The sequence below is a fragment of the Salmo salar genome, chromosome 21 (genome assembly GCF_965601325.2).
Source record: "Salmo salar chromosome 21, fSalSal1, whole genome shotgun sequence".
In the NCBI taxonomy this organism is placed as follows: domain Eukaryota; kingdom Metazoa; phylum Chordata; class Actinopteri; order Salmoniformes; family Salmonidae; genus Salmo; species Salmo salar.
In genome coordinates this window covers 48680519-48705995 of record NC_138311.1, presented here as the reverse complement: position 1 = coordinate 48705995, position 25477 = coordinate 48680519, and the positions used below count along the sequence as shown (strand labels likewise).

Genomic DNA, 25477 nt, shown 5'->3' with positions numbered 1-25477 from the left:
CCACTGAGCAAGGCAGTTCCCCGGGTGCCGAAGACGTGGATGTTGATTATGGCAGCCTTCCGCACCTCTCTGATTCAGAGGGGTTGGGTTAAATGTGGAAGACACATTTCAGTTGAAGGTATTCAGTTGTACAATTGACTAGGTATCCCCTTTTCCCACTTGACTGACAATGACAGGTGTTGTGATATCTACTTAACAACAAAACAGCTGTAATTATTCATGACACAGTCTAATCTCACAGGGAGCTGTTTAAAGATCAGAGCATCTGCATACAAAACTCCTTAGTGTCAGAAGATTTTACCAAACAGAATATTGAGTTTACTGTTCGGAATTTCATAACATGTTGGTTATTTTCCTTTTTGGTTGGGTCTCAAATTCTATTGAACCAGCCAACCTGATTTCAGTGTAAGGCAGGTGTTTGTGCATGCATTAGTTTGTAAACAAAGTCACTGCATAAACATGCATGGCTAAGGTAGGTGTAAGCAACCCAACCCCCTCTCCCTGTTAACAATATGCAGAAACATTCCCAGTGAAATGTCTGATTGGCTATGGAAAGACACTTCGATTAATAGTGCCTTCCTCATACCTCTCGAACTTCCAAAATTACCAGATTTTTTTTTTATTAGTATTATTTAATTCAGCTTTAATTGTGAATCCTGTCCCAGGAGGAACTCTGATTTAGTGGGGTTTGTGCTTACAACACAGCCATTTCAAATTCCATTTACCTATTTAGCTCTACAAAGGGAGTCAACTGTTCTCCGGATAATGTTCAGGTGGTTTAATTATTGCTGTGCTATTTTTATTCCTGCACATTGAAGAGGCTTTGTGGACCATATAATGATGCTGCTCAATTTGCAGAACTGTTTCTCTGCGATACATCGGTCAGTGAAGTTTGTGGTAAGAGTGAATGGCAAGGAATGTTCTTGTTCAACAAAATTAGCAATATTCTGAGAGCTTTTTGTGTTACGTAATTAGTTTCCTCGGTGACAAAGAAATGAATTGCTTTTGTGTAATGTATGTCACAAGCCAAAGTGCTGGGTTGGGCATGTCTCCTAATGGCTATATTGAACAGTCAGAGGGACCCTTGGCCTCCTCTCCGAGGTGACACATGAAAGCTGTGGTCTGCCAGTCAACCTGCACTGGCTGTTCAACCTAAACCTGGCACGGTCCTGGAGGATGACAGCTGCTCATGAATGTTTTAAAGCTGGAGAATAGGTGATGGAGAGAGATGGAGGCCTAGCTATGCTATGTTTTACTATTAATAAACAGGAAGTGTGTTGAGCAGCAGGAAGGATCAATCACTGTTTTGAAACATTCTGAAAAGGTAAAAGGATAGAGAGAACAACTGCCAGGATGTTGTAGTAATCTTGTTTGATTGTAGTGATTAGTCCATTATTGTGGAGGTTGCTCAATTATAAGTAGGTAAGCATTATTGAAAAGGTTAAAGATGGAAATGGAAGAATGTATTTGATTGTGTTGATTACTGGAACTCCACAAGCATAAACAGTGCTTAATCCTCACCACAGGAAGAGAATACAAAGTCCTTCAGAAATGGGCACTGTAAAGCCTTTTTGAAATCGGACAGTGTGGTTAGATAAATGAGAGTCTTGTCTTTAAAATGCTGTGAAATAGTCATATGTTTGAAAAATTGAAGTTTTTGTATTTTTGAGGAATTTGTAATTCGCGCCACGCCCATCATTGGATATTGGAGCAGGTGTTCCGCTAGCGGAACGTCTAGATGTAAGAGGTTAAAATGCATATCATTTAATACAATTTTTGACATGCATTGTTCTGGATTTTTTGGTTGTTATTCTGTCTCTCACTGTTCAAATAAACCTACTATTAAAATTATAGACTGATCATTTCTTTGTAAGTGGGCAAACGTACAAAATCAGCAGGGGATCAAATACTTTTCCCCCCACTGTAAAACAAACACCCCCTGCCACGTCCTGACCAAACTACAATAACAAACAACCCCTTTTACTGGTCAGGACGTGACAGATATTGCTTCAATATATCCACATAATTTTCCTGCCTCAGAATGCCATCTATTTTGTGAAGAGCACCAGTCCCTCCTGCAGAAAAGCACCCCCAGAACATGGCGCTGCCACCCCTGTGCTTCACGTTTGGGATGGTGTTCTTCGACTTGCAAGCCTCCCCCTTTCTACTCCAAACAGAATGATGGTCATTATGGCCAAGCAGTTCTATTTTTGTTTCATGAGACCAGAGCACATTTCTCCAAAAAGTACAATCTTTGTCCCCATGTTCAGTTGCAAACCGTAGTCTGGCTTTTTTAATGGTGGTTTTGGAGCAGTGGCATCTTCCTTGCTGAGCGGCCTTTCAGGTTATGTCGATATACAGTTGAAGTCGGAAGTCTACATACACTTAGGTTGGGGTCTTTAAAACTCATTTTTCACCACTCCACAAATTTCTTGTTAACAAACTATAGTTTTGGCAAGTTGGTTAGGACATCTACTTTGTGCATGACAAAAGTAATTTTTCCAACAATTGTTTACAGACAGATTATTTCACTGTATCACAATTCCAGTGGGTCAGAAGTTTACATACACCAAATTGACTGTGCCTTTAAACAGCTTGGAAAATTCCAGAAAATGTTGTCATGGCTTTCGAAGCTTCTGATAAGCTAATTGACATCATTTGAGTCAATTGGAGGTGTACCTGTGGATGTATTTCAAGGCCTACCTTCAAAGTCAGTGCCTCTTTGCTTGACATCATGGGAAAAATCAAAAGAAATCAGCAAAGACCTCAGAAAAAAAAATTGTAGACCTCCACAAGTCTGGTTCATCTTTGGGAGCAGATGCCTCACATATGCCTCACAAATCCTCAACTGGCAGCTTCATTAAATAGTTCCCACAAAACACCAGTCTCAACCTCAACAGTGAAGAGGCGACTCCGGGATGCTGGCCTTCTAGGCAGAGTTGGAACGAAAAAGCCATATCTCAGACTGGCCAATAAAAATAAAAGATTAAGATGGGCAAAACAACACAGACACTGGTCAGCATCCTGGAGTCTCCTCTTCACTGTTGACATTGAGACTGGTATTTTGCGGGTACTATTTAATGAAGCTGCCAGTTGAGGACTTGTGAGGCGTCTGTTTCTCAAACTAGACACGCTAATGTACTTGTCCTCTTGCTTAGTTGTGCACCGTGGCCTCCCACTCCTCGTTCTATTCTAGTTAGAGCCAGTTTACGCTGTTCTGTGAAGGGAGTAGTACACAGCGTTGTATGAGATCTTCAGTTTCTTGGCAATTTCTCGCATGGAATAGCGAGATGTAACCAAACATGGAATAGCCTTCATTTCTCAGAACAAAAATAAACTAACAAGTTTCATCAGAAAGTTTTGTTTCTGGCCATTTTGAGCCTGTAATCGAATCCACAAATGCTGATGCTCTAGATACTCAACTAGAAGGACAGTTTTATAGCTTCTTTAATAAGAACAGTTTTCAGCTGTGCCAACATTATTGCAAAATGTTTTTCTAATGATCAATTAGCCTGTTAAAATGATTAACTTGGATTAGCTAACACAACATGCCATTGGAACACAGGAGTGATGGTTGCTGACAATGGGCCTCTGTACACCTATGTAGATATTGCATGAAAAAACAATCTGCCGTTTACAGCTTCAATAGTAATTTACAACATTAACAATGTCTACACTGTATTTCTGATCAATTTTAATGGACAAAAAATATCACTTTCTTTCAAAAACTAGGACATTTCTAAGTGACCCCAAACTTTTGAACAGTAGTGTATATCCCCATGCCTTAGTTCATGTTCACTTACACTTGAGAAAATGATTTCACAAGCTTCAGGTCCAAAATAAACTACAACTGTCACCAACACCATAACATCAAATGAGGAGACTGCAATTATGTGCTTGCACACTCCAAACATAGTCGCTGAAAAAAGGTCTGACAATAATCAAGTGTCAAATGTTGGGTTAGTTGCATACAAACAAAAGTCCCATGCATGTGCTTTAACCTGTTGGGGCTAGGGGGCAGTATTTTCACGGCTGGATAAAAAAACGTACCCGATTTAATCTGGTTACTAATCCTACCCAGTAACTAGAATATGCATATACTTATTATATATGGATAGAAAACACCCTAAAGTTTCTAAAACTGTTTGAATGGTGTCTGTGAGTATAACAGAACTCATTTGGCAGGCAAAACCCTGAGACATTTTCTGACAGGAAGTGGATACCTGATGTGTTGAATTACCTTTAAGCCTATGCCATTGAAACACACAGGGGTTGATTAATGTTTTGCTTCCACTAGATGTCACCAGCCTTTACAAAGTGTTTTGAGTCTTTTACTGTGAGATCTGACCGAACAAGAGCCATGGAACGGTGATGGCCGATTAGACTCTGGCGCGCGAGTTCATGTTGGGTACCCTCGTTCCAATACGTTATAAAAGAGAATGCATTCGTCCACCTTGAATATTATTCATGTTCTGGTTAAAAAAGGCACTAATGATTTATGCTATACAACGTTTGACATGTTTGAACGAACGTAAATATATTTTTTCCCCTCGTTCATGACGAGAAGTCCGGCTGGCTTAGATCATGTGCTAACAACACGGAGCTTTTTGGATATAAATGATGAGCTTTTTTGAACAAAACTACATTCGTTATGGACCTGTGATACCTGGAAGTGACATCTGATGAAGAGAATCAAAGGTAATGGATTATTTACATAGTATTTTCGATTTTAGATCTCCCCAACATGACGTCTAGTCTGTATCGCAACGCGTATTTTTCTGGGCGCAGTGCTCAGATTATTGCAAAGTGTGATTTCCCAGTAAGGTTATTTTTAAATCTGGCAAGTTGATTGCGTTCAAGAGATGTAAATCTATAATTCTTTAAATGACAATATAATATTTTACCAATGTTTTCTAATTTTAATTATTTAATTTGTGGTTCTGACTTGACTGCCGGTTATTGGAGGGAAACGATTTCCTCAACATCAATGCCATAGTAAAACGCTGTTTTTGGATATAAATATGAACTTGATAGAACTAAAAATGCATGCATTGTCTAACATAATGTCCTAGGAGTGTCATCTGATGGAGATTGTAAAAGGTTAGTGCATCATTTTAGCTGGTTTTATGGTTTTGGTGACCCTGTCTTTGAATTGACAAAACATTACACACAACTCTTGTAAATGTACTGTCCTAACATACTCTAAATTTATGCTTTCGCCGTAAAACCTTTTTGAAATCGTAAAACGTGGTTAGATTAAGGAGATGTTTATCTTTCAAAGGGTGTAAAATAGTTGTATGTTTGAAAAATTTGAATTTTGACATTTATTTGGATTCAAATTTGCCGCTCTTGAAATGCACCTGCTGTTGATGGAGTGCACCACGGGTGGGACGCTTGCGCCCCACCTAGCCCATAGAGGTTAAACCCCTACAACTCATCCAGAACGCCGCAGCCCGTCTGGTGTTCAACCTTCCCAAGTTCTCTCACGTCACCCCGCTCCTCCGCTCTCTCCACTGGCTTCCAGTTGAAGCTCGCATCCGCTACAAGACCATGGTGATTGCCTACGGAGCTGTGAAGGGATCGGCACCTCCATACCTTCAGGCTCTGATCAGGCCCTACACCCAAACGAGGGCACTGCGTTCATCCACCTCTGGCCTGCTGGCCCCCCTACCTCTGAGGAAGCACAGTTCCCGCTCAGCCCAGTCAAAACTGTTCGCTGCTCTGGCACCCCAATGGTGGAACAAGCTCCCTCACGACACCAGGACAGCGGAGTCAATCACCACCTTCCGGAGACACCTGAAACCCCACCTCTTTAAGGAATACCTAGGATAGGATAAAGTAATCCTTCTAACCCCCCCCCCCCCTTAAAATATTTAGATGCACTATTGTAAAGTGGTTGTTCCACTGGATATCATAAGGTGAATGCACCAATTTGTAAGTCGCTCTGGATAAGAGCGTCTGCTAAATGACTTAAATGTAATGTAAATGTAATATCTGGAACAAGATGAACGGATGAAGCCCATATCTGGAACAAGAGGAACGGATGAAGCCCATATCTGGAACAAGAGGAACGGATGAAGCCCATGTCTGGAACAAGAGGAACGGATGAAGCCCATATCTGGAACAAGAGGAACGGATGAAGCCCATGTCTGGAACAAGAGGAACGGATGAAGCCCATGTCTGGAACAAGAGGAGCGGATGAAGCCCATGTCTGGAACAAGAGGAACGGATGAAGCCCATGTCTGGAACAAGAGGAACGGATTGTAAAAGGTTAGTGCATCATTTTAGCTGGTTTTATGGTTTTGGTGACGCCTGGCTTTGAATTGACAAAACATTACACACAGCTATTGTCAATGTACTCTCCTAACATAATCTAACTTTATGCTTTCGCCGTAAAACCTTTTTGAAATCGGACAACGTGGTTAGATTAAGGAGATGTTTATCTTTCAAAGGGTGTAAGATAGTTGTATGTTTGAAAAATTTGAATTTTGACATTTATTTGGTTTCAAATTTGCCGCTCTTGAAATGCACCTGCTGTTGATAGGGTGCACCACGGGTGGCACGCTAGCGTCCCACATAGCCCCAAGAAGTTAAGTGCAACATTGTCACATCACTTCAAAATTCAAATAATGTATACAGTAATTCACTGGTCATCCTAAAAGCCAACACTTCCTTTGGCCGCCTTTCCTTCCAGTTCTCTGCTGCCAAAACTGGAACGAATTGCAAAAATGTACTGAAGCTAGAGACTTATATCTCCATCTCTAAATTCGAGCATCAGCTGTCTGAGTAGCTTACAATCACTGTACCTGTACACAGCCAATCTGTAAATAGCACACGCGACTACCTCATCCCCATACTGTTATTCATCTTCTTGTTCTTTTGCCCCCCAGTATCTCTACTTGCACATCATCATCTGCACATCTATCACTCCAGTGTTAATGCTAAATTGTAATTATTTCGCCTCTATGGCCTATTTATTGCCTTACCTCCCTACATTTGCACACACTGTACATAGATTTTTTCTATTGTGTTATTGACTGTACGTTTGTTTGTGCGTAATTCTGTGTTGTTGTTTTTGTCGCACTGCTTTGCTTTATCTTGGCCAGGTCGCAGTTGTAAATGAGAACTTGTTCTCAACTGGCCTACCTGGTTAAATAAAGGTGGATTTAAAAAGGTGATACCTGTCATGGATGCCACATGTGTCAAACTGCAGCTCCTTGTAGTCTCCTAGTCGTCCTTGGTGCACCAGGTTCAGGTCCATGGGCTGGCTGTTGATGGAGAAGAGACGCATGCACCCCTGGAACGCCAACGTGGGGTTCTCACAGTACGAGTCACTCGAGGACGAGGAGGGGCAGCCTAATGGAACACACAGCAGAGGGATGTTTATGTAACCAAACATCTGCCAAATAAGCTTCTACTGTAATAATGCAACAAAAGAGGCTTACACAAATATGTTAAGATGCTAAGAGGGTGGTGTGCTGACTGATTTACTGACTGGAGACATACAAGTAGAAATTACAAAAATGGAAATGATTTAAACAGTACATGCACATTCATATAGTTTTTTTCTTCTTCAGTGTGACAATTCTGTACAGTTTTTTAATCTCCGTTATGGCTGAGAGAGAAGTTGCCCCCCCCCAAAAAAGAGAGCAACTTTAAACCTGTCAAGACATGCCACTATGCAAGTTGAAGCTTTTTAAAAGCAGCTTAATAAAACACCAGCTATCAGAAGATTTTAGATTCACATGGCATGTTCTGGGAAGCTAAAGTTTGTACAGGGATGTATTAAGTCAATCTCTGCCTACAAAGCAATGTCAACTCCACTAAGGGACTGAAGTGATGATGACAAAGACTGAGACTTCGTAGGTATTACAGTCAACAGATTTATCAAGCCATTGAGTTTCTCCTGTAAATACCAAAGTGTATTTTAAAATGTAACTTTTGGTCATACTATCTGTCCTCTTACCTCCGAAGTAGAGGCTGTCTCCTGCCTCCATGTGGTCTCCCAGCTCCATAGTTGAGGACGGCTCATTGTCTAGAGTCATGGTGACCTGGAGACCTCGGGAACTGAGACTCGCAGAGTGCCACAGTCCATCATTCACTCTGTGACCTGTTGACACACGGGGTCAGTTATGAGTTAAACAGTTTATAAAGACCCGATCAATCTCTGCATATGACTGTGGTTTTACAATAGTAACTACACTGTTGCAAATGCATTTTAAGAAAACAATTATAGAGTACATTTTTATATTTAGATTTCTAATCTTGTTTGTCTGCAACAAAGCTCTGCATTCAATCTGTTGCTGGTGTTGACTTTATGGCTCTCCCTACACGCTACACACACATTTCATATCGTTTCCCCCCACACTATCAAATAAACAAAGGATCACCCACAACCCCCAGTCTGTTGTGTTTGTGGTTCCATTTTGAGAAGGAACCAATGGAAAAATCTCAGAGGTATAATCTTTGCTTTTTGATTTAATTAAACTCAGGCTTTTACAGTGAAGGGCATCCAAGCTGTGTGTCTACAATCCCCTCTGTGCTTGCCATCTGCCTGCAGTGTTAGAGTGAAGTTGCAGGCTAGGAGAATTACCATGGAATGGGATTAAATGCGCTATATTTCAAGCAGTAAATAGTTTGAAACAAACAAAAAAAGCACACCTGGTGCAAACGTTGACTTTGAAAAGCCTCCAACATGCAACAGATTGGAGGACGACCTCAGCATGTTTTTTCTGATCACATCTGGATTATTTTGCAGTGATTTATTTTGCAGTGATTGAGATCAGTCCAAAATGACACACACCTAACTATGTCTGTCTGCATTGAGGGATTCTGTGTTTTGGGATTTAGTTATTTCTACAGGATTAGCGAGACAGAGCATATTTCATCTCCCCATGGTGGGAAATGGACAAAACCAAATGCTTATCATTGTGTGTGAACTCAGAAGAGATAAGCACAGAGCCAACTGAATGGATTCTCTCTTATAATCTTTTCTCATAATCTTTACTATCACTATCAGACTATTTATGTAGAAAACCACAAACATTCAGGGTCACAAATGCATTCTCTGCAATAATAAAATGGGTTTCTCATTGTCTGCCTGCTTCACTGGAACAAAGAGCCTTTTATACTCTGAGTCTCCATAGACAGAACCACTGATTCCAGCATAGAGTAGGTCTGGGTCAGCTAGACTAGAGGCTGTTGGCCCTTACCGGTGGAGACCTCTTCTTTCTGCTGGGCTGACATGTGGTGGGTCAGGCGCAGCCGACTGTTGCTGATCTGCAGCTCCAGTCGCTGGGGCTCCAGGGCCAGCTGGGTGGAGAGCAGTAGCCCGTCTGGGTTCCATGTTCTGAACTGGAAACGCACAGCGAAGCCCCCCGAAGCAGACGGCGTGGCCGGGAGCGACAGGAAGCTGCTGCTGGAGCTCAGGAAGGTAGTGGACACCAGCTGGGGCTCAGAGCACGAGAAGGTCACATTGCCCTGGTGACACAAATGGAACACAGTCTTACAGTCACCTTGCCCTGATTCACATCAACTCTCAACATTTCAGGGTTAATTAAACAGTTATGTCAACTCTGTAAGTGTAATGCTGCTATTAATTACTACAAACACTCCCTACTGGCCCCCTTTCTAGAAGGGAGAGAGAGATGGAGAAAGAGACAAAAACAAGTACAGTATCGAGAGAGAGAGAGAAAGAGACGGAGAGACAGAGTATGAGGGGAAAAATGGAAAGAGATAGAGTGGGAGAGAGGGAGAACGAGGGAACGAGAGAGACGAAATGAACTCTACAGGGAGCAGGGTTAAATGTCACTGCCAGCCCCACTGTGACTCCTAGGGACAGGAAGAGCCAGTACAGAGGACATGAGTTCCTGTACACTGGAAAAGGTCAGAGCAGTATGGGGATGAACACATCATTGAATGCGGTGACATGGAGTGGCAGCAACCACCAAACTTGATTTCAGAGTGATTCTGTTTCAATAGGCTGACACTGACTCACACAGGATTATTGTGTTCAGGAATCATTGATAACTTAAGTTAGTTCTATTTCAGTGTTAGTGGATTTATTGTTAGAGGTAAGGTGAGATTCGTTTGTGTTTGGGGCTGTAACACCACTGAGCCAGAAGGGTACTTAAAGTTAATATCCATTGAAGATGTCATTTAGGGTCTGCACTAGACCCTGACATATACCTTAAATAATGCAATCTACCTCTATCCTACTAATAATACTTGTATGCTGAATGGATCACTGGTTACAGCTCCTGCGCCACCTCATCACTGAGCCTGGATCTCTTTTCCAAAACAAGAACATAGAACACTGTTTTCTCAGCTAAGAGTGGTTCTTGCCACGCACTCTGTAAATCCCTGCTTCCCTATCTGCAGTATGATGGTTTATTACTCAACAAATGTTATGGTCCTCTGGCTCTCTAAGGTTATGTGTTGTTAACCTCCACTTCTAACACAATGGAGCATTATCACGTACATAAGTGAATATATTGGTCATGCAGTGCAAAATAAACTTAGGTCTTGGCCTATACATTAAAAATGAATAGTTGAAAAGCTCTTACCACGCTGTAGATCTGAGGCTTGCGTCGCTTGGCTAGGTCGATGATGTTGATCCCATTGTAGTAGAGGTTCTCAATGCAGCCAAGGAAGTTCTTCCTCAGGAAGGTACCAGGCTTACCTGGCAGTGGGATGCCCCCGAAGCTGAGCTATGATGAGGACAGAGTGTGAAGTATAGACATGTTAGAACGAAAAAGAAGAAAAGTCTTTTGAGTGTCAGGTGTCACGTTGAAAAGAGATTCTAAAGAGATAGACCAAGGGCTCTATTTTCGTTAAAGGGGTGCTAGCGTCAAGCACAGGCTAGTTTGTAATTTCATCATGTAAAAACTGTCACGCTGGCATTTTCTAGCCCTAACGCCAGGTTCAGCAATTTACATGTCTTATATCAGCTCGCTTGCGCTCAGATGGGCGGGGTGGAAATATTTGAAGTGTTCCTTTAAAAACATGATCCAAAGTGCTAATTTCAGGCAGCGCTGAGAGGGATATTTAAGAGCAACCAAAAGCTGGTTTTAGCGGTAACGCAGTTGAGTCGGTTGAGGCATGGTGTGGGAGCCTGCCGAGCCAACCGAGGCTTGTGAGCCTCTCGAGGCAGCTGAGGCATGGGAGCCTGACGAGCCAGCTGAGGCATCCCCGATTGCTTCGCCAGCGGCACATGGACTCGCTGATGCTTCCAATTGTGGTGTCTGCATTCTATAACGGTTCCATAACCACAGATGCTGGGAGACGGGAAACAAGTACAGGGTGAGGATTTAATATTAAATAGACATGAAACTAAACAAGACCAGCGTCTGGACAAGAGAAACAAAACAACATTAATGCAGACACAAAAATGAAACTGAGGAAGTGACAGATATAGGGGAGGCAATCAATGACGTGATGGAGTCCAGGTGAGTCGGATGAAGCGCTGGTGCGTGTAACGATGGTGACAGGTGTGCGTAATCATGAGCAGCCTGGCGACCTTGAGCGCCAGAGAGGGGGAGCAGGAACAGACGTGACAAGCATAGCCTTCCCTCCTCTCAATTAAGGCTTTTTTTTTGTCTGCCCAATGCAATCGCGAAGTAGTCATGACTGTCATTAAAGGGTTTGGCTCCTGAGACTGCTTGGAAATAAATCTTAATCACCAAAGCAGGCCCACATTATTTCAACCATGCAGGTCCCGTTTTGGATGTGCGTAAAACCCTCTATAGTCTGTGTTGTTTTAATAGTGTATGCCCACAGGGAGAAATGATGGTGCCTGTAAGTGTGATCAAGCCTATATAAAACAAGATATTGTTTCATTTGGTTTAGAACATGATTAGAATTATTCGTTCTCTTTTTAGGCCTTATCAAAAATGAATTGAATCGTGCTTATTGACAATATTTGGTATGTCCATGCTCAGCCATAATGCAATTTACACTAGGCCTAGCTCCTATATCAGCATGAACGCTATGGAAGCTTTGCAAATACTTAGAATAATGTGGATTGCAAATGGGTTCAAGTTAACCTATTTAGCAAAGGGATGGGATAGGTTTACATTTTGTTATTTCGTTTCTGTAAACCATTTAACAAACTATAACGGATTAACATTGGAATTGGAGTTGACTCCAAGGCAATGCATAAAAGGCCATAAATAAAAAAACAGAAGAAACCACATATTTTGCCATGTAGCACGTTCTGATTGGCCAGTGAGGGCCCAAGTCTCGACACACGCACAACTTGCTTATTCATCAAAACCCAGCACTTTCACGTCAACGCCAGAAAGTGCGCCGATAATTGTGATAGTCAAAATCTAAAAAAATCTGACACACTCCTGAAGCTATAGTGCTACCGCCAAGCATTTAGATTTACCATTGTGTTAGGTTTGTTAAAACAGAACCCCAAGTATTATTCTTAATCTTACCATGGCATAAATGTAAAGTGTTTTTCTGACTGGGTGCTGGTGGTGTAATGTTTTCAGACCTACTGTAAAGGAATATTCTGGATGTTTGGATAGACACACCTCATAGTCCACCTCCAGGGAGTCTCCTTCCCCCTTGGTCCTGAAGTGCTGTGTGTGGGTGTCCACGGTGAGGTTGACCTGCTTGTTGAAGCGCTCGATGAGGACAGAGTGCCAGTGCTGGTCGTCCAGAAGACTGCTGAGAGTGACCGCAACACGACCACTGCTGAACCGCAGCCTTGTGTCATCTGAAGACAGAGAACAGACAGAGAACAAGATAATATGGTTACTTTGATATAGATCATAAAACAGTCCAGTATATTGAGGAAAGAAGAGGTCTGAAAGAATGTGCTCACAAGACATTCCCAAAACGGAGTACTAGAACAGTCTTCCCCAGACTCAGCTGTTCATGATGTGGATCTTTATGGTTGTTAACACTGATCATTATACATTTGCCATAGGGACCGTATTGATTTGATTTGTATTGAAAGAAGAGGTTCTCTCATAGGAAGTGCAGACAAGACAGTCATTTAAGAATCCTCTTCCCAGCTCAGCTGCTCACAATGTGGATCCTTAACAGTCTGAGTCTATCTTGTAAATGGAGCTCAGGAGCAGTGGTAACTGGAAGGGTATCAGAACACAAACATCCAGTTACCCTCCCAGACAGCTGCCCAGTCTGCTTTTAAATGGTTCAAATGACTATTCGATCCTTACCCAGAGACCCTTGTGTCCTGTTACACATGACCTCTAACCTCTAAACCCTGAGTTATGTGAGCCAAGTTGAGGTAGAGGGCCAACCTGCCCCGGTGTGACTAACTCACCCAGGTTGAGGTAGAGGGCCAGCCTGCCCCGGGGGTGACTAACTCACCCAGGTTGAGGTAGAGGGCCAACCTGCCCCGGTGTGACTAACTCACCCAGGTTGAGGTAGAGGGCCAACCTGCCCCGGTGTGACTAACTCACCCAGGGTTGAGGTAGAGGGCCAACCTGCCCCGGGGGTGACTAACTCACCCAGGTTGAGGTAGAGGGCCAACCTGCCCTGGTGTGACTAACTCACCCAGGTTGAGGTAGAGGGCCAGCCTGCCCCGGTGTGACTAACTCACCCAGGTTGAGGTAGAGGGCCAGCCTGCCCCGGTGCAGCTCCAGTGTGATGTAGTCGCCCCTCTGACCCTCTCCATGGAGCAGCACCCCCTCAGCCTGGTGGCTCTTGAAGCTCAGCGAGATCACATCCTTCACCGTGCTCATGGACTTCTGGTTAAACCGGTAGAGCAGCGAGCTTCTGCCATCAAAGTCTGCCACGTACGATTCTAGACGGGGATTGAGAGAAGATCAAAGAATCATCGTGTTTTCGAAAATTGCCCCAACGATAGCTCTCTCTGTCACGTCTGAGCAGTGAGTTTTCTGTTGCCATTCATTTTGAGGGGAATTCAAGTGGCAAGTCCCATTTCTTTCAACAGTATTGAATTTTCACCACAACTTTTGATTGGAAGTATATGTCAAACTTTTTTTTTAGGTACTTTTTATCACAACTCTCTAGCTCTGTCTAATAGATTCTCTAACACTGTGTCTCTGCTCAGTGCTCAGTTCATGTGGATGGGGCTGAACTGAAGACATAATGTAGTAAGTTACAGCAGCAGGGGAAATGTTGATTTCCTGTTTTTAAAGCCTGGATACATTATATTTTCTGATCGGATTCAGTTTGTGTAAGTAAAGCTGTCTGAGTAAATAATGCAATCTCTAACATGCACCTGCTATTCCAATGCAGAACAGAAGAAGGGTGATGTGCCTAGAGAAACAAGGGAAACTATGAGTAGAAGACATGTTTGGGCAAGCTGTTCAAATAATGTTTGCTTTACATTGTATCATATACATGACTATGCAAATATTTTTTTTTTAACTATCACTTATTTAAAGAATGTCTTACACATTCATGAACACACAAACAACATGCTAGAATTCCCCTTACTCAATCTAATGAGACAGTATTGTGTTTCAGTGGAAGTCACCATGGGATAAAGAAGGCTAGGATTAATTTAAACTCCAAGGTTTTTACCCATATGTATATACCCAAATATGAAAAGTGAATAACTTAGCTGGGATGAGATATATATACAGTTGAAGTTGGAAGTTTACATACACTTAGGTTGGAGTCATTAAAACGTGTTTTTCAACCACTCCACAAATGTCTTGTAGACTTCTGAAGGTAATTGGTTGCACCAGATCTTATTGAGGGCCTTCATAGCAAAGGGGATGAATACTTATGAACGCACCACTTTTCTTTTTTTTCTTTTTTTCATTTCACTTCACCAATGTTGACTATTTTGTGTATGTCCATTACATGTAATCCAAATAATTATATTTCAATTACAGGTTGTAATGCAACAAAATAGGAAAAACTGCAAGGGGGTGAATACAAGGCACTGTATGTATGTATCTATGTATGTATGTATGTATGTATGTATGTATGTATGTATCAATGTGACATCTAGATGGTTAACACTATTAGTTATTTATTGTGTAGGCTGCCATCCTACTTGAAATAAAAGTATGTGAGAGAAAAAAATGGCCACGTTAGCTACCACAGGCGACACGACCGTGATACACAAATAGGAAGAACCCTCAGGTTGGCAGGCACGTCGATACAATACCGGCTTATCGACTCGTCGCGCAGCCCAATCAGCCACGCAAAACGGTCTTGAGAGCCAACGAATCTCCCCAATTAGCTGATTCGCTTTTCATACATCCGCTCCTTTCGACACACCTACTCGCCCATACTCCGCTCGCCATATTGGGCTGCAGTGACCCATACTTGGATGATGAGGGCCAGCCCACCGAAACAACAATGCAAAAGGTATTACAAAGCAGTGCAGTGCAAGGGAGGTTAAGTTGCAAAAGAACATTAAAAAAAACAATTTTACACATGACATTTGCATTGTAACATTATTCTACTCGCAACTAAATTCTGAAAATATTTTTATTGACAATGACATGAATGTAGTGGAGATGATGAAGATAGCTCTAATGACTTGCTGGCACCGAGGCCCAGCGTGATGACTCAATCATGATTTATGGCATTGTTTGAATGGCAGACCATCCATATGCTTTCATAGGGGTCAAACATACCTTATCTGTGGTAATCTCGAAGAAGAGACATTCCCACAGAAGTCCAAGTGTCACTGAATCCAGGAGAGGTGTGAAGACTGATGAAACTTGAAACGACGCAATGACTGTTACTGTGTGAATTATATTGTCATGTTTGGATTGTTTCATGAGTTCATAAAGAACTTTGAATTTTGATATGTTCCATTGTACTGTAAGTGCTATGGATGTATCGTTACAGGGAAACTGTTATCCAGTTCGTGGGATGGCGGATAGTTCAAAGAGGAGCAACACAGAGGTGTGCTCCTATCAAACAGTGTATCATGTATCGTACATACAATAGAGAATGCGTGTGAAGTGTTATGCTTTTTGTTTTAATGTTTTGGGTCATGCAAAGTGATGTTAATTAGACGATGGAAGATACTGGGATTCGGTGCTCTTGGAAGAATAAAAGTTGGGTTTAAAATGTCGATCATGGAGTAATTTGTGAACCGATCCCCTGATGTACAGTTGAAGTCGGAAGTTTATATAAAACTAGTTTTTCAACCACTCCACAAATGTCTTGTTAACAAACTATAGTTTTGGCAAGTCGGTTAGGACATCTACTTTGTGCATGACACAAGTCATTTTTCCAACAATTGTTTACAGACAGATTATTTCACTTATAATTCACTGTATCACAATTCCAGTGGGTCAGAAGTTTACATACACTAAGTTGACTGTGCCTTTAAACAGCTTGGAAAATTCCAGAAAATGATGTCATGGATTTAGAAGCTTCTGATAGGCTAATTGACATCATTTGAGTCAATTGGAGGTGTACCTGTGGATGTATTCAAGGCCTACATTCAAACTCAGTGCCTCTTTGCTTGACATCAAGGGAAAATCAAAAGAAATCAGCCAAGACCTCAGAAAAAAATTAGAAACCTCCACAAGTCTGGTTTATCCTTGGGAGCAATTTCCAAATGCCTGAAGGTACCACGTTCATCTGTACAAACAATAGCACACAAGTATAAACACCATGGGACCACGCAGCCGTCATAACGCTCAGGAAGGAGACACGTTCTGTTTCCTAGAGATGAATGTACTTTGGTGCGAAAAGTGCAAATCAATCCCGGAACAACAGCAAAGGACCTTGTGAAGATGCTGGAGGAAACAGGTACAAAAGTGTCTATATCCACAGTAAAACGAGTCCTATATCGACATAACCTGAAAGGCCGCTCAGCAAGGAAGAAGCCACTGCTCCAAAACCACCATAAAGAAACAGACTACGGTTTGCAACTGCACATGGGGACAAAGATCGTACTTTTTTGAGAAATGTCCTCTGTTCTGATGAAACAAAAATTTAACTGTTCCGCCATAATGACCATCGTTATCGTTTGGAGGAAAAAGGAGGAGGCTTGCAAGCCGAAGAGCACCATCCCAACCGTGAAGCACGGTGGGTGGTAGCATCATGTTGTGGGGGTGCTTTGCTGCAGGAGGGACGTGGGGCACTTCACAAAATAGATGGCATCATGACGCAGGAAAATTATGTGGATATATTGAAGCAGCATCTCAAGACATCAGTCAGGAAGTTAAAGCTTGGTCGCAAATGAGTCTTCCAAATGGAAAATGACCCCAAGCATACCTCCAAATTTGTGGAAAAATGGCTTAAGGACAACAAATTCAAGGTATTGGAGTAGCCATCACAAAGCCCTGACCTCAATCCCATAAAACATTTGTGGGCAGAACTGAAAAAGCGTGTGCGAGCAAGGAGTCCTACAAACCTGACTCAGTTACACCAGCTCTGTCAGGAGGAATGGGCCAAAATTCACCCAACTTATTGTGGGAAGCTTGTGGAAGGCTACCCGAAACGTTTGACCCAAGTTAAACAATTTAAAGGCAATGCTAACAAATACTAATTGAGTGTATGTAAACTTCTGACCCACTGGGAATGTGAAGGTGAAATAAATAATTCTGCCACGTCCTGACCAAACTACAATGACAAATAACCCCTTTGACTGGTCAGGACGTGACAGTACCCCCCCCCCCCCCCAAAAGGTGCAGACCCCGAATGCACCTCAAAAAAAAAAACATAAACACCCCAAACTTAAAGGGAGGGAAGGGAGGGTGGCCACCGTCAACGACGGTCCCTGTGCTACACCCCCCTTCCCAATCCTCCCACTACGGAGGTGGCTCTGGCTCTGGGCGTAGCTCCCGTTCAGAAGACTCTAGGCTGGGGAGGAGCGTCGCTGGAGGCTCCGGGCTGAGGAGCGTCGCTGGAGGATCCGGGCTGAGGAGCGTCGCTGGAGGCTCAGGGCTGAGGAGCGTCGCTGGAGGCTCCGCGCTGGGGAGTGTCGCTAGAGCCTCCGGGCTGGGGAGCGTCGCTGGAGGCTCAGGGCTGAGGAGCATCGCTGGAGGCTCCGGGCTGGGGAGCGTCGCTGGAGGCTCCGGGCTGGGGAGCGTCGCTGGGTACACTGGGTATTGGAGGCGCACTGGAGGTCTGGAGCGCACAGCCTGCACAACCCGTCCTGGCTGGATGGTCACTGTAGCCCGGCACGGGTGGAGCGCTGGCACAGGGCGAACTGGGCTGTGCTGGAGAATGAGGGCTGCCGTGCGTAGAGCAGGCGCAAGGTAAACTGGGCCGAGGAGACGCACTGGAGACCAGATCCGTTGTGCCGGCACACTTCTTCCTGGCTGCCGGCCAACTCTCGCCCGGCAACGCAGCAGAGCCCTTATCCTCTATGGGCTAGGTGGGACGCTGCATTTAGTTGTGGTTTTGGTTTTTGTGACATTATATGCTAGTTTGAAAAATGGGTGTCTGATTATTTCTGGCTGGGTACTCTGCTGACATAATCTAATGTTTTGCTTTCGTTGTAAAGCCTTTTTGAAATCGGACAGTGTGGTTAGATTAACGAGAGTCTTGTCTTTAAAATGGTGTAAAATAGTCATATGTTTGAGAAATTGAAGTAATAGCATTTCTAAGGTATTTGAATATCGCGCCAAGGGATTCCCGGCGGACTGGAGGTCACGGACACCGCCCAAGGGCACTGGGGCCTCGAAGTTTCGAAACCTGTTTGAATGGTGTCTGTGAGTATAACAGAAAACCTGAGAACATTTCAACCAGGAAGTGCAAGGTCTGAGAACTGTAGTTCTACTTTTGAATCCCTAGAGAAACTACAAATACTTAGGGGTCACGTTGCACTTCCTAAGGCTTCCATGGCTGTCAAAAGCCCTCCAAAAGTTGTTTCATACGTATCCAGTAACCGGGCAGAATATAGGAGCTCAGTTCCTGAGTGGACTGCTGGAGAACAAAGGGATTGGAAATGCACGGTCACGTGAGCGCGCCTTTCCTTATTTTTCTTCTGAAATGAATACGCTATTCTCCGGTTGGAATATTATCGCTTTTCTACAAGAAAAAATACCATAAAGATTGATTTTAAACAGCGTTTGACATGCTTCTAATTACGGTAATGGAACATTTTGACTTTTCGTCTCTGGTTCCGCGCTTGCGCGTTATTCCTTTGGATAGTGCTCTGAACGCACGAACAAAACGGAGGTATTTGGACATAAATATGGATTATTTGGAACAAAAACAACATTTCTTGTGGAAGTAGCAGTCCTGGGAGTGCATTCTGATGAAGATCAGCAAAGGTTATACAATATTTCTAATACTAATTCTGAGTTTATGTTGCCCCGAACTTGGCGGGTGTCTGAATAGTTAGCCGCGATGGCTGAGCTATGTACTCAGAATATTGAAAATTGTGCTTTCTCTGTAAAGCTATTTTAAAATCTGACACAGCGTTTGCATCCAGGAGTAGTCTATCTATAATTCTTATAATAATTGTTATGTATGTTGTCAACGTTTATGATGAGTATCTCTGTAATATGTGTGCTCATTGTGCTCATTCACCGGTAGTTCTGGAGGCTAAACATTTTCTGAACGTCACGCGCCAATGTAAAATGCTGTTTTTGTTTATAAATATGAACTTTATCGAACACAACATACATGTATTGTGTAACATAATGTCCTAGGAGTGTCATCTGATGAAGATCATCAAAGGTTAGTGCTTCATTTAGCTGTGTTTTGGGTTTTATTGACATATATGCTTGCTTGGAAAATGGCTGTGTGATTATTTTCGTCTATGTACTCTCCTAACATAATCTAATGTTTTGCTTTCGCTGTAAAGCCTTTTTGAAATCGGACAATGTGGTTACATCAAGGAGAAGTGTATCTTTAAAATGGTGTAAAATAGTCGTATATTTGAGAAATTGAAATTATTAGATTTTTGCTGTTTTGAATTTCGCGCGATGCTATCTTGTCAAGCAATCCCGTTAACGGGATCCTATTCCAAAAGGGTCCCCAACAGGTTAAACAAAATAAATAAACGACGAAAACAGTTCCATAAGGCTCCCAGGGTATACAGAAAATAACCACCCACAAAACACAAGTGAAACAAACACAACTAAATATGGCCTCCAATTAGAGACAACGACAACCAGCTGCCTCTAATTGGAGGTCATTGCCAAAAACCCAACATAGAAATAGAAAAGTAGATATAAACATAGAAATAGAAAACATAGAACCTAAACCAAAAACACCGAAACACACAAAACAAACACCCCCTGCCACGCTCTGACCAAACTACAATGATAAATATGTCAGGAATTGTGAAAAACTGAGTTTAAATGTATTTGGCTAAGGTGTATGTCAACTTCCGACTTCAACTGTACATAACCATGCTATCAATTACAACAGGGCACTGTCAATGATGGGGAATGCTCAGAACAGAAATGACAACAGTTCAAGTGATTATTAGTGAAATTAACTCAGATTTGTTGACTCTTTATCAATCAGAAGTGTGAGGGGCAGGTGAATGAAAACCAAAAAGAGATAAACATGGGATAGACATGGACTTGATTCTACAGATTAGTTTTTCTCCAGATGTTTTATACGAATAAAGACTTGCTAAATTGTGAAAATTCTTCATTTTTACATGTCCCTCTGTGCATCCTCTGTGACTTTGAGGAAGATTTTAAACCACTCAATCCCAACATTTATTAACATTTTCACCATCATTGTAAAGGCCTTGTTATTTTGTTGCTTTGACAAAGTCATTGCTGTCGATTATTATTCATTTAATGTGATAAGAGATTCATTTAAAGGTAAAAAAAAAGACAAAAAATCACTTGTTAATTGAAATGCATTTGTATTTGTATTTATTATGGATCCCCATTAGCTGCAGCATCTACTCTTCCTGGGGTCCAGCAAAATTAAGGCAGTTAGCAAAATTAAGGCAGCATTCCACGTGACTACCTCATGAAGCTGGATGAGAGAATGCCAAGAGTGTGCAAAGCTGTCATCAAGGCAGACAGTGGCTATTTGAAGAATCTCAAATATAAAATATATTTTGATTTGTTTAACCCTTTTTTGATTAGTACATGATTCCATATGTGTTATTTCATAGTTTTGATGTCTTCACCATTATTCTACAATTTCGAAAATAGTAAAATAAAGAAAAACCCTTGAAAGAGTAGGTGTGTCCAAACTTTTGACCGGTGGTGTATATATATATATATATATATATATATATATATATATATATATATATATATATATTTTTTTTTATATATATATTTTTTTTCATAAGTTACAGTACTTAAAAGGTGGAATGGCCCATAAGTGCAAGTTTGCCGTCTATGACATGTTCAATGGTAATGCATGGCTCTTCATTTGCTTGCTATTAGAGCACCCTGGAGTTACATTTTTTACAGTTTAAGTGAAATGAGGTGCTGGTGATGCTGCATGTATTAGCAGAGCACACATTCATCCAACATGAATACAGGGATCATGCTGTGGAACCATTCGGCATTATATGAAAGTGCTCGCTCGGGAATAATTATAACTGCCATAGTGCAGTATTTCACTGGCTGATCCAGTTAGTGCTACTTCAGAATGTGTGTGAAAGGCGTCCCAGTGAATCCCCTTTATTTATTTAGCATTACCCAGGCAGGGACCGGCTCTTAACTGGCACGCCTGCCTGGCTGTCGCTGTCTACCTCTATTAGCGGGTAGGATTGTGTTTAGGTCAGCATTTGCTTTGATCTTGTTTGAAGGAAAAATGTCTCTTCACTTTGCAGACACTCTATACAGTATCTCTTTAAAACGTGTGCGAAACAGGATGGTTACAGGATGGTTACACAATGGTTACAGGATGGTTACACAATGGTTACAGGATGGTTACACAATGACTACAGGATGGTTACACAATGATTACAGGATGGTTACACAATGGTTACAATGACATAATGCTATTTTCTCATGGAAACCACTGTCAACAAGGGGATTACAATCAGCCCCGTGATAGATAGCAGCACTAACCTGCTTAAACAAGCCTCAATGTCATCTGTAATAGATGTTAGAGTCTGCACAGGTCCGACCACACTCTTGTTAGAACATGTTTCCTTGCTGTCCAGGAGTCCCCCAAATTACCACATGGGTTGGAATCACAGATGGCAGAATATGATGATATTAGCGGAATGTGTTTGTGTTCTGTAAGGGCTGGTGGTCACTTTAATGTAGTCACAGCCTATATGGTCTGGATGTAAAGGCTGGTGGTCACTTTAATGTAGTCACAGCCTATATGGTCTGAATGTAAGGGCTGGTGGTCTGATCACTCACTGTAGGCACTGCCTATATGGTCTGAATGTAAGGGCTGGTGGTCACTTTAATGTAGGCACTGCCTATATGGTCTGAATGTAAGGGATGGTGGTCTGATCACTCACTGTAGGCACAGCCGTAGACCTCCACTCTGAGTCCCACCCAGCCACTGGGGTTCCAGTCCAGCGGGACGAAGCGCAGGAAGCGGCTTCTGATAGAGTGGGACAACTTGTGGTGGACGACACCGTCGGCATTCACATTCCCCACAAACCTCTGCAGACAAACAGAGAAGGAAAACAGGACGGAGAGCAGGGGGAGAGAAGAGGGAGAGAACAGGCAGGGTTTAATAAGACGTAACAAGTTTTTCAGCGTTCATGCAGCGTCACTACATTTACCCTGTTGGGTGAGGTTTATGACCCCCCCATAAATACCTTTCCCCCTTTTCTCTCCACTAGACAGAATGGACTCTTGGAATGCCCTTTGTTAACATAGAGAGAGTATGGTAACATTAACAGTTTTGGGAAAGGTACAATATTTCAGTAATCCAACCAGTTGAAAGTGTCCATTGGTACTTAAAGAATATGATGTCAGATCAGTTGGTGTCTGGGACATTATATCTGATGATAGGACGACATAAATTGTATCATGGAAAGTCTACACATTATAATTATCAGATTCACATGGAATTGTTGTGCAATTTAAATGTTTAAATATGAAACTATTTGTGAAAAGATTAAATGTAATTTTAGCTTCTAAATGAGATAATTTTTTCATAAGTAAACTATGCTCACTCAGTGGCCACGCCCAAGTGAACAGACATTGGTTGAGAACTTTGAAACACGCCCTTCTCTCCCCCAATACAAAAGCCTGTTGTCTCAAGTCAACCTTAGTTCCCGACGATGTGAGGACTGGTGTTCATATGTTTAAAAAGGCTAATTTCAACTACATCCTAACGAAATTAACTTTAGTTCCAGATGATGTGAGGACTGGTGTCCATACGTTTAAAAGGGCTAATTTCAACGTGGAGGTGACGATCACCAAGCTGGAAGGATGAATTTCTACTAGACCAGCCAGAATTCAGCTTGATCTGATTATGAAAGAAGTGATATATCCTAGAAGTCGAGTTATCATCTGCAGCTGTAAACGTACGTAGCCTAGGAAAGGACAGACAATCTCCTAATAAGAACAACAGGGTACAACGTATCCGCCCTACAACACTACGACCAGAAATATTCTTCAAAGGACACGGGCGATCTCTGCTGGGTAAAGCAGTCTTCCATCTTCGACCCATCTATCGAAGCACAGCTCAGTGTAAATATATACCTTGCATTTTCCTTTTCCCGAATTGGCGGTTATTAGAATGCATAAGATTATGTATTTACGATAGCATAGCTTCTCAAGGTCCGATAGAGACCCAATTCCCTTTGTCCCTCAGTCTTCCCGCTCTTTCATTCAAACCCAACCCCCTTTCTTTGTGTAACCAGCCGTCATATTGGTTTCGTCCGCTAGGGACTTTTTCTTTTATGACATGATTAGTAATTGATGTATGATCCATCCTGTGTATATGTAATTCTGTGTGATTATTTAGGTATTTAGTAAATAAATAATTAAGCCAATTTTTGTATTGCTGATTCAACTTGTTAGTCAGGGTTCGTGAAGATAACCAACAATTTTACGACGTTCAGATGAGACTGAATAAGGTGACGATTAATAATTGACTGCTATTGATATAAAAGATCGTCAGATCTTTAAGAGTTTATTCGGAAGACAGCAGCTCTATAAACACACTCCGTGGTGCCCCAGGTTATTAACGAGTTAATTGTTGCATGGTTTAATTCAATCACGTAATCAATCAAACGTTACGTAATCAATTTGATAAAATGCCTGTCACATAATTTAATCAGTCAGAGACACAACAACGGTAAAGGTCACAATTACAGTACACCTACTGTAATATTAATACGGTATCAAAGCAAGTACTGTGTAATACAATACACAATACAATAAACGCTACCGTGATCAGAATGCATGAATGAAATGCATTGAGGAGAGGGGTTTGTATTTCACAGTATTTTACTGTAATTACAAGGGCTTGGTGCAAGCAGATTGGCTGCTAGGTAAAGTGTTTACACATAACAGCATATTAATGAATATTTGGTGTATTATATCACTTGCACTTCTAGAGGCCTTAACAAAGGCTTCCAAACTGGCAGCGACAATAGGGCAAAACAGACCAAAAGGAAATGGCAAAAAGCTCAACCATTTCAGATTTAAGACTTGCTGCCACTCCAATCCATCCACTTTACATTTTAAATTAGTGGGGCACTATAACCACATAGGAGTTCAATTGGTACAGCCTTCTCACTCACGGGTGCAACAAATATAGCCTCTTACAAGGCACGCCTCCAAATATGTTAATGGTTCAGAAACAACAACATCATGAGCCCACTAGTGATCAAAAGTGTTTTGGAACTCCAAAGATACGGTACGATAATGTATTCTGTTGGATTGAATTAAGGTAGCATTCGATTATTTGCAGGATGCTGCAGTAAAAAGTGTCAGAGTATTTTACAGTTGATAATAACCCAAATGACCTTATAATTACATTTTTCAGTAAGTGTACCTTTAAAAATGTATGTTTAATTAAACTGCTCATCAATTTCATCATGTTAATGACATTATCGACTCCACTGTGTATGCCCTAACTGAACATTCGGGAATTCACAAAGCAAACATTGAAAGCAACACAAATGGTCAAAAGTAACAAAAAAACTATTAAGACAGGTCCTTCATTGTTCTCTATCCATTCCATAGATGGTAGTTCTGAACAACAGGTGTTTTGTTACATGGTCACTCCATAGAGACTAAGGACACTAGTGATGGGGGAAGAATCAATACAGTTACATAACGCAGTATATTTTCTGATGATATTATATCGATATTTGATTCCAAGTATTATTTATTTGCTACTGTACGTAGCGTTGGTTAGCGCTAGTCAGCTGTACCTGCGCCAAAACTCTGGGACTTTTCACCCTATAGTTTGTTCTCCATCATTTTGTTTTTTTACCTCTTTTGGTATTTGTTTCATTAATCCTTTGTTGATATAGCCCCAAAATGTTTTGCATGTCAGCTATCAAGATTTTAAGATATATAACTTTCAAAATACAGAAATACAGCCAGTATGATGCATTTTGAATCATATGACGCTGTGTTTTGTTGTTTTGGGATGGAATTTTACTTTAAATAGTGAGCCAAAATATTTTCAGCAC

At 41.8% G+C, this 25477-nt stretch overlaps 1 protein-coding gene across 1 annotated transcript in view; it reads right to left on the bottom strand.

Moving 5' to 3' along the window:
- The window catches only part of LOC106582433 (contactin-associated protein-like 5), a 171789-nt gene that overhangs the window by 41237 nt on the left and 105075 nt on the right, over positions 1–25477 (bottom strand). The window contains exons 4-10 of the mRNA XM_082967219.1: positions 22334–22481; positions 13577–13780; positions 12540–12724; positions 10566–10709; positions 9213–9480; positions 7967–8110; positions 7182–7356 (exon numbers count right to left, since the gene is read on the bottom strand). Of these exons, the coding sequence (XP_082823345.1) occupies positions 7182–7356; positions 7967–8110; positions 9213–9480; positions 10566–10709; positions 12540–12724; positions 13577–13780; positions 22334–22481 (1268 nt within the window). The remainder of the gene's footprint in view (positions 1–7181; positions 7357–7966; positions 8111–9212; positions 9481–10565; positions 10710–12539; positions 12725–13576; positions 13781–22333; positions 22482–25477) is intronic.